The 9,941-nt window shown below is 46.1% G+C and overlaps 1 protein-coding gene across 3 annotated transcripts; it reads left to right on the top strand.

The window, feature by feature from the left end:
• The first annotated feature begins 751 nt into the window (after positions 1-751).
• Calcb (calcitonin-related polypeptide, beta) lies at positions 752-7,565 on the top strand. 3 transcript variants are annotated; one of them, XM_006507212.4, is made up of 5 exons: positions 752-1,988; positions 2,342-2,919; positions 3,932-4,027; positions 4,271-4,411; positions 6,172-7,565. In XM_006507212.4, exons 3-5 carry the CDS (start codon positions 3,939-3,941, stop codon positions 6,332-6,334), a joined length of 393 nt encoding a protein of 130 aa, XP_006507275.1. In that variant the 5' UTR covers positions 752-1,988; positions 2,342-2,919; positions 3,932-3,938; the 3' UTR covers positions 6,335-7,565. The 3 variants fall into 3 exon arrangements, with proteins under 3 accessions (XP_006507275.1, XP_006507276.1, NP_473425.2); XM_006507213.4 differs by having other exon boundaries at positions 2,414-2,919; NM_054084.2 differs by lacking the exon at positions 752-1,988 and having other exon boundaries at positions 2,840-2,919; positions 6,172-6,358; positions 7,105-7,562.
• Positions 7,566-9,941: the final 2,376 nt, after the last annotated feature.

Consider the following 9,941-nt stretch of genomic DNA (forward strand, 5'->3'; position numbering starts at 1 on the left):
TTCTTGTCTTCATTCACTAATATGATTCTAAGCTGGGTTGAGAGAAAGTACCTTGTTTTGCTTTTCCAGCTGATGGACTCTCCTGAGAAGTCTTTAGTACTTCCTCTGACACTTGGTTCCAGAAAGTTCCACCAATACATCCATTCCTCTGATTAAATGAAATGTGTATATCTTTGGATCAGCAATGTGTGCTTTCACCTAAGGGCTCTAAATGGGGTCTACAACCCTCCTTAATTTGGCTGTAAATTCGCTGTCTGATTCTAGGCTGACGGCCTCTGGAAGTGTTCATTGGTTCACTGTTATCACTCTTTCTAACTTCACCAGTTTGTTCTGTATATACTATGCACCATTCACGGGGCAAGGAAGTAAGGAATTTAAAAAACAAAAACAAAAACAAAAACAGGTCAAATAATTCTGGGTATACAGAGAGGTAACTGGCCCTGTGGGGCTCCTAAGAAGATAACCAACTTGCTGAACTGGCTGTAATTATTTTTGTTGGTCAGGGATGCTGGATGCCTTTACAGAAACTACTGCATATTCTATCCTAGTCAGTCAGCACCAGGCTGTGTGTTGAGCACAGCTGGGGACTGTGCTCCTGACTGCCCTCTGGCTATCTTAAGACTTCTGAAAAGTTCAGGTGTTGCAGATATTATCTTTGGAGATATATATATATATATATATATATATATATGGTCTACTCTCAAGGTTCTGTGTTCTCCCAAATAAATAAATAAATATTCTGAGGTTTTCTCAGCAGACCGTATCAAGATTCCTGCTTTATCCCTCTTCTTACTTCTTGCTTCCTCATGCATGTTACTGATGGCTGGGTCAGACTGGAAAGCTGGAAGTGGGGCTATCTTCATCTACTCTCTCCCTTTTAATGATGGCCGAGTGCCCATGGAAAATGATGCTTGCAATTACTACATCACAGCTTTGCCAGACCCCAATGACAGTGACAGAAGTATGGGGATTCGGGTACTTTTCACCTCACAGATTCACCTTTACATTCTACAGGCACTTTTCAAGTCCCAAATCCAGAAGAGGGACACAGATGTCACCCTATTATTTGTAGGACTTTTGGAGAGAAGACCCTCAAACCAAAAAAGGTCATTCCCATGATTTTCCTTCCATCCAAAAGTGAACTCACAATCTAGATGGAGAAGGACCTTGTTTTCATGAAGAAATTCCTCTAGAGAGCATTGGTTGGGTGCCCTACCAATTACCAAAAAAAAAATCATTACAAAGCCATCCTATGCCTCTGCTGGGGGCAACTTTGATCTACATCTAGGTTCCTGGGGAAACTGCCTCCCATCCTCCTCACCACATTGAGGACTGGAGGCCAGCGGGAGTTTCCCAGTTGGGGTTTTTTTTTTAATTGAGGGAGGGTGGTATCATCTGCCCTTGCTCCAACAACTAGGACCTGAATCAGAAAAGTGACTCAGAGGACCTGAGTAAACACACTGAGTTCCTTTCTGATTCTCAGAAACTGAGGGCCAGGTGTGGATCTCCCAAGCCACAGGTATAGCCTTTTCCACACATTACTGGAACCCCCAGCAAGCTGGGCACTTGGAGAGTCCTTGTGCTGCAACCAAGCAGCGGAGAGGGAAAGCCTGAAGCCTTGGGAATGATGTCAGTTCACTTTCTAGTAGCTGAGCACCGCGTATCTTCTCCTCACACCTGGAAGAATGGGCGACGTGGAAAACAGGAGATACTCAGTTCTTTTTCTTGGGTGGGCACTTGTGATGCCCATGGTTAGGCCAGAGTGGTGATGTGCCTATCCCAGTGCACATAATTCATGCCTGATTCTGAAAGCAGAAATGTGAGATTATTTTTGGCCAAAGCTCAACTGATTTGGGTTAGTGCGTGCACACAGTCTTCTGCTGAAGGCAAGTGAACCGAGTATTCCTCAGTGACACGGTGTGTTAATGCCAAAGGTCACCTGCCAGCTGTCGGATGCCTGAACCTATGGATGCTTAACCAGCAGCTGAGTGAGTGTGAAAGTTCCCTGCTGACCCCTGGGTTGCTCAGGTGGCCTGTGCAGGACCCTGGCTCAGCTCTCAAGCTCTGCAGAGTGGGGTGGTGGAGATGCAGGGGAGGGGAAGGGAACTGCCATCTGAGCGCCAGCCTCCTGCTAGGCAAACCCGCCAGGGATGCTTGGAAGTGCTTTAATCTACACTGCTACAGCAGTGTGAGGTCTGGGGATTTGAATGGGGGCGGGGGAGGGATGTAAAAACCATAGCGCAGGATTTGGAAGGTCTGGTACAGGAGGAGAAAGCCCAGTTCCCTGTGCAGTCTGTTAGCCTGCTGCTCCACAATACTCTCTAGTTTCTATCCTTATTAGGTGATGGGAAGCACGCACTGCTAGAGTGCCCATTTGGGACAGGTATGACAGAAGTACCCTAATGTATCCAAGGACCCGCTTCTTCCTGTGACAGTCATCATCGTGGATGTATCTACTGAAGTCCTTTTAGAACCTGGGAGTGCTACTCAGCCTGCGTGGGAGTCCAGCTACGAGGTTCAGGTCCCCATTGGAGTGGGCAGCAAAAGGTTGTAGGCTGGAGTTCAGGTATTAAAGAGGTCGTGATGTCAAACTCAGGTTTGCTCACATTCTGGACGAATTCACCCTCTCTGTATCCTTACCCCACCCCCACTCCCACTCCTACCCGGTTCCTCAGCAATGACCTCAAAGACAGGGAGTGGACTGCTGCCTCCCTCCTGCAGAAGTGTAAGTAGCTCCAGCTATGACGTTATGGAAGCTCGGTCAGAGCTCTGATTGGTGGAAGAGCTACTGCGGACCCCCCACACCCTCAAGATCGAGAATAAGAGACCACGGCTCTGGGGACAAGACGCCTACAGCCGTGTGTGTGTGCTCTTCTGCAGTGGACACTTCACTCTCGCTGTTCCAACACGGGCTAGCAGGTGAGAAACTTAACTTCTCAACGCCTACAGCTCTCTCTCCTTTAGTTTGTTTCCTTTTGGTTGCTCTTTTTAATGCAGTATTTCACACTGTAGTCTAAGTTGGCCTGGCACCCACTATATAGCTCAAGTTGGTTCGTCTCAAACGCTAAGGTTCTCCTTTCTCAGCATCCTAAGGATGCGGATTACAGGCGCAAGCCACCACACCCCACTCTACTTGGATCCCTTTGCTGTCCTGGTTCCTTATCATTCCACATACATTTCCGCCTTCCTGCAGCCATTGTCAGAAAGTACAGTCTTGACATTTTCTTTTAACTAAAGTAAGTGGGACCCCTACGACTACTCAGCAGCACTGGAAGCTGGGCGACCCTATCTAGGCGCGTCTGTGCCCCCTCCTTGAGGGAAGGTGGTCTTGCCGCATCCTAACCAGTTTTAGGTTAAAGAGTTCCTTGGATTCGGGATTGGGGAGCACTGATCTTTTCTCTCAGATGTTTCCAGCCTTTAGCCTCCTGGGGTTATCAGCAAGCAGGTGGGTCTCGCTTCGCTGTGGGGAGGAGGAGTCCTCATCTGCGGTTCTGAGGTAGTTTAAAAAAAAAAATCTCCCAACTCTGCAGATGGAGAGAGGGGGATTAGTTCCAAGTTAACTTTCTTCCCCAGGGCAACCTCTCAGAAAGGGTGATTATAATAATTTCAACCTGTTAGAAATCCTTAGCAGCGGGACAGCAAGGCGCAGGGATCTCTGGGTGGTTTTTGGTTTCTTCACAGATGAGAGCCAAAGGGGCGCGGCACGTGTGTTCTCCTGCAAGCTGGGGGCAAATGAGTGCCGGTAGCTCCTCCTTGTTCTTAAACCGAGCAGAAACTGCAAACCACATCTACTCTCCCCCACTCGTTTCTGCTCTATCAAGCCACTCACCACACTGCATCTACTGCACGTTTTGAGAGCTGCAGTGTGGTAGGAGAAATAGAACCTGGGTCTATAGTCCTGAGCAATTGGACCATTCTTCTCTTCTTACAGAGACATCATGGACTTTTGGAAGTTCTTTCCTTTTCTGGCTCTCAGCAGCATATGGGTCCTGTGCCTGGCCAGCAGCCTCCAGGCTGCCCCTTTCAGGTAAATTAACCTGAATCAGAAGTGCAGTCTGGCTCTCCTCCGGCTGCCCCTGGGGTGTGTCAACTCTGCGGCTCTGTAGCCCTACTTGGTTATTGGTAATTCAGCGCCCTCATGTGGGAACTGGCCTAATGACCAGACCGCTACGCCCCTAGGGAAGAAGCAAGGGCTAGGAAGCTTGGTTTCTTATTTGGGGAGGAGATAGGCAGGGAATCAGAACCTGCACTGGCTTTGCTACCTCCACAGGTCCGCTTTGGAGAGCAGCCTAGACCTGGGCACCCTCGGCGACCAGGAAAAACATCTCTTGCTTGCTGCACTGATGCAGGACTATGAGCAGATGAAGGCCAGGAAGCTGGAACAGGAGGAGCAAGAGACTAAGGGCTCCCGGTAAGTCTCCTCCCCATCTGACCCCCACATGTAGGAGGACTTATTCCAGAGAGGTCGAGAGACAGTGGCCAGCAGTCCAAGGAACTAAACGTGAGTCCTAGCCTCCCACAGAGCTTCCAGTACCACCAGAGGGGCTCATAGTTGTTAGACACATTACAATGTTGTTTCTCCTGAAAACTCTTGGGAAAAGAAATGAGGAGATGTAGAAGGGATTTGGATTGCACTGATGGGGAAACATCAACATCGCTGAACCTGCTGAGGTAGGACTGGTAAGTGTGGTGCCAGAGGATGGACTAGAATTTCAGGAAGCTTTAACAGCTTCCAACATTTGCTGCTCTTTCAACTGTCAAGGAGCCTTCATTCCACACTTACAAGGAAAAGTTGTTGGGGTAGAAGGGGTCTGGGACAGGTAGCACAGAGTCTGAGGTAGGTCGGGGCATTCATAGATGTGTACACATTGTTACAGGGTCCCATGTTACATTGTTACAGGGCCCATGTGCTCCTAGCCCTGAAAGAGACCAACTCTGGCCTGGTTCCAAAGAAAAGCAATATGTTGACCTACACCCTGATCCACCGTCCCCCCCCCCCCACCCCAATCCCTGGCAGCATGAAAGACAAACAACACATGGAATGCCAGAAAGAGTCACCAATTTTCTTTGCCCTTCTCCACACTGTCCTGGCTTACTGCAACTCTGAGCCTTCCCAATGGAATTTGTGAGAACTCTACCTCTACCATCTCCTGCCCCAACTTCTAGTCCCCCTGCCTAGTTTAACCTGCTGACTGCCGTAAGATTAGCCCCTGGTGTTTAGTGCTGCTTGACATGTCTTCCCTGCCTGCAGTCTGGACAGTCCCAGATCTAAGTGGCATGGGATCTAAATAGGGTTCTGGGCATGTAGGTGCAGGATCTGAGCAACAGGATCTGAACAACGTTCCTGCCATCTCTGGTATGGACTCCAGGCCTGAAACACCATGACAAGACAAGAACACAGCAGGTTGCTTGCAGAAGGTCCATTGCTTTTGGTTTGAAGTGTCCAGGATGCTACTGGAGCCTTCTGAGTCCTTCCTAATTTCCTCTCTTGGTCCTTTTTTTAAAAAAAAAAATCTGTTGCGTGTGCATTTCTCTGCAAACTGGCAACAGCAGCTTTAGTGTGTCGGAGAATCAGTGGCCCAGAGTGGAAAGGGCAAGAACTGAAGTCAGAGGCAGGAAGGGAGCCTTCTGGAGCCTTTAGATAGCAGTTCATTACCTGCTCCTGAAGACTGGAATGAGCACATTCCTTACATCTCACTAATTTTCCTAGAAGAATCAGAGTTGCAGTGATCATTGCTCTGGTCAACCTCTGAAGCTTATGAGTGGCCAGGGCCTAGGAAAGAGCCTTAGTTTCAGGGGAGCTAGGCACAGGGCTTGTCTCTGTGACACAGCAATGACATCAAGCATGCTAAGGATCAGATAAGCACTTCTGAGCTGATGCTACAAATGCTGTTCTTAACTTCAGCAAGGTAAAAGGGTTTTTTTTTTTTTTTTTTTTTTTGGTTTGTTTTTGTTTTGTTTTGTTTTGTTTTGTTTCTATTTGGTGATGGTTTGAGAAAGAGTTTCTAGCAAAGACTCTCAGGTCATTTCCCTGAATGGCTTCGATAAATGCACTTAGGAGAAACACTTACGGTTAAGTGGCAGGTTGGAGGACTGCAGTTCCCAGGGGGTAGGAACTCCCCAGACCTCACTGACAAGACTTCTCTTCTTCTCTTCCATCCTGAATATCAGTGTCACTGCTCAGAAGAGATCCTGCAACACTGCCACCTGTGTGACCCATCGGCTGGCAGACCTGCTGAGCAGATCAGGAGGTGTGCTGAAGGACAACTTTGTGCCCACCGATGTGGGCTCTGAAGCCTTCGGCCGCCGCCGCCGCAGGGACCTGCAGGCCTGAGTCACTAGCAGCTCCAGGAAGAAGGTGATTTTGTACTCAGGATTGGGAGAGGAAGGACTGGGGAGCTAAGATCCACATCATGAAGCCCACCGACTGTTGTAGGACCTTGGGGTCCTATATATTTAATACTAGTTCTCTTCCTGAGGTAGTAAGTTCCTTCTCGAACTGAGTTTGAAAATGAAATCAGAAAGGCAGGAGAGACTGCATAGAAGCAGTGCCTTGTTGCTGAGAAGAGAGAAAAATGCTGCCTGGATTTGGACAGGGAAGGACCTGCCAATCTTACCCAGTGCCACACCTCACACATGGGCCCAGCTTCGACAGGGCTCTACTCTTGGTTGGCATTCCCCAGCTCAGACCACAGGGCTATAAGCAAGTCACTACCAAGATCTTTATTATCTTTTCTGCTTCTGAGACAGTCTCAAGTAGCCCAGGCTGGCTTCCTTCTAAGTACATAGAGCTAGCTTTGAATTCCTGATCCTCCTGCCCCAACTTCCAAGTGCCGAGATTGCATTGCAGGGTCTCCAAAACACCTAGCGCCACTTCCCATACTAATAGGGACAGTGTCACAAGCCTCCTCATGCCCCGTATTCAGAATTCGTGGACGCAGCTTAGTGGAGGAGCCATTTGTGTAAGTCAGCACTGTTAGGGATGTTCGTGGCTACTCACGTGTCTGTGTCCTTCCTCTTTCCCTTATTTTCATTCCTTCCCTCTCTTCTTTCCTCTCCTTTTGCCTTTTCTTCCTTTCCCTTTTTTGTTTCTCTTTATCTCAGGTTACATAAAGTTGAACTCACCATGCCTATTAATTTTGTATTAAACAACCCGATGTGAAGGCCTCAAGGACAATGTGTATGCTTGCATCCTGATAGATAATGAGGGAAACCACCGTTGTTACTTGAGAGGAATGAAACCAAGTATAAATGAGTTAATTCTGTGTTTGTTTGCATTATTTTTATACTGAGTCTGTGGCCAGTCAAATATGATGGTGTCTCCCACTGGCATCCTTTGCAGCAAACCAAATAGGTTCTCCAAGAGCCATCCAGCCAATGGTAGCAGCTTTGTTGAACCTTAGGGAGATGTGAAATCACTGCCTCTTGTAGCCACTGGGGACCTATGGTAGAGGAGATGCTGTGCCTTGATGTCTCAGAACATGATTGCAAATTTATTTAAGGAAATGTCAAAATTGTACCATTTGTGAACTTCATCAAGATTAAAACATATTTTGGATACATTTTTTTTGAGTCCGTGGTGGTCCATTTCAACATGTTCTCCGTAGTAGTAGTAGTAGTAGTAGTAGTAGTAGTAGTAGTAGTAGCAGCAGCAATAGTAGTAGAAGATACTTTGAGTGTCTAGTATATTTGTTATAATAAGGAATTGTGATATTACCTGTGAATTGACTTAATTTTCATGGCCAAGCCATAAGACGATCCTCACATTTGAGGAGATAAAAGGCATGAAGAGGTGAGATTCAAGGTCACATAAATAAACTGTGATAGATCTGTGATGGTGTTTAAGCACACAGTAGAAGCCACCATACCTTATGTTTTTAACAATGGATCTGATTTTTTTCCAGATATTTGTGAACCATCCTTAGGCTTTCTTGCCTGAGATGGTAGACTTTACATTCTGGAGACACATAAAAAATGTAGTCGTATAACGTCCTTATGTAGTAGAGTGAAGTCTTTCATACCCCTTACTTGGTTTTAAGAACAATCAGTAATAATGATGCTACTGTACAGTCCCTCTCTTCTCCTACCCAGTGTATTGTTGTATCAGCGCACCTATGAAAATTTCACCTCGCATTATTAAATGGCAAAGATGCTGAACATAACCAAATACTATTTAACAAGGAAAATAAGTACATTCATTATATTCCTTAACTCTTCACTCTGACACACACAGTAATGGTTTAACCTTCCCCAGAGATTTATACTTCCACATATAAGATCTTCACTGATACCAAGTCTTTGTATTGCTTCTGGCTCATATCTTAAGACTCATTTGATGTAGTCCTAAGATATGAAGACTCCTCTCCATCTGTTTACCTCTTAACAACTCATTGGCAAGAGAGACTAGAGTATCTATGCAAGAGTTTCTCCACTACTGTGGTGAAGTTGACATGCAGTTTCTGTGAATTGACTGGCAGACATCGAGGGAGTGATGCGGAAGAAGCCGATGAGGCTGGAGATGAAGGTGACAGATCATGTAGGGTTCTATAAGGCATCTATAGGACTTCAGATTTCTCTTGGTTCTAGCTGACAAAAAATTACATTGGTTATCTTAACTAGAAGTATTTAATATAGCAGTAGCATAAATAGGTGTTAGAGTGCTGGGAAGGCCAAAGAGACCATGAAATGCAGAGGTTACCATCTGTGGGCGAGAGGAAGGAGAACTGAGAGACTGGGAAGAGTCTTAGTCCACTGAGAAGGGAAATTAGTAGACGTCAGTCTCTCCTAGTTGCGTACTGGGTGATGCAAGACTGTTCTAAGAATGCAGATGCAGATATCCCTTGGGTGGGTAGGAGAGGAGATGAATCCAGGATGTTTTAGAAATTCAGAAAAACTAAACAAAGCTAGGAATTAGAAACAACTTCAATGCCAGAGTAAGTCAGTACGTGAGTGGTGTTGACAGCAACAGAAATTGAGATTGGAAGGAGCCAGATCCTTCTTGGGTTGGGCTTCTGAAGTTCTTTTAGGAATTCCAATTGAGAGAGTCCAAAGGATCTAGCTGGTAAGAGAAAAATGTGTCTGGCAGAGTCCCAGCTCCAGGCTCTCATTTCAGATGCGTAATTTTATATTTACATATTGAAAAGTTCATTTATTTTGGTGTGTGTTTTGGGAGCAAGTCCTTGAGCCATGGAGTCAGCACAATGAGGACCTAAAGCAATTACATCACTTGCCAAATCCTCCAGTTTCCCTTAGCTCTCAGCTGCTCCCTCACCCACAGTCTCGGCTGATCTAGATCTACGGGCTTGACGCTGTCAGAGTGTCTAGTCAGTGCAATCAGTATGAAGTCTTGAGTCTGGCTTCTTTTCCTTTACAGAATGCATTTGAGAGTTTCCTATGTCATAATATTTATCACTGAATTGCCAAGTCGTAAAACAATTGTAGAGATGAACCCTAATCCATTTCTTTTCCCACTGAATGACACTTGGGATGCTCCTAGCTTCTGAGATTTGTGAGAAGAGGCATGGTAAATGTTCACGGAGAACTTTTAATGTGATGATAAACAATTTGGGCTCAATGAAGATCCTGCAGAGACACGCCCCATTTTAATTATTAGAACTGATGAAATGTTACTTTCCTTTTAAGCAAAAACTTTAGGAAAACACACAGAGACCATGATGTGAAAGTAGAGGCAGAGAGGAGAAAAACAAGGAAATGAAGTGACCTCCACTCAGAGGGCCAGTAACTGTTATTAACAGAAGCTGGGAGTGTGGAGTCCAGAAACCATACTCCCTAATCCCTAGGAGTGCAGACCTTCCTAGTACCTGCATCTTTAGACCTTTGGCCTCTAGAACTGAGAGAACAAATTGCTGATGTTTGTTTGTTTGTTTGTTTGTTGTTGTTGTTTTGCTTTTGTCATTTGCGTGTTTTAGTGACTTTGTGGC

This window comes from Mus musculus, chromosome 7 (genome assembly GCF_000001635.26).
Source record: "Mus musculus strain C57BL/6J chromosome 7, GRCm38.p6 C57BL/6J".
Lineage (NCBI taxonomy): Eukaryota > Metazoa > Chordata > Mammalia > Rodentia > Muridae > Mus > Mus musculus.

What these genes read in the sequence shown, in the direction of transcription:
- Calcb (XM_006507212.4), top strand. Translation starts at nt 3,939, where the DNA reads ATGGACTTTTGGAAGTTCTTTCCTTTTCTGGCTCTCAGCAGCATATGG. An exon ending in CTCCAGGCTGCCCCTTTCAG is followed by an intron (nt 4,028 to 4,270) that starts GTAAATTAACCT and finishes CTACCTCCACAG; the next exon opens with GTCCGCTTTGGAGAGCAGCC. An exon ending in CAAGAGACTAAGGGCTCCCG is followed by an intron (nt 4,412 to 6,171) that starts GTAAGTCTCCTC and finishes CCTGAATATCAG; the next exon opens with TGTCACTGCTCAGAAGAGAT.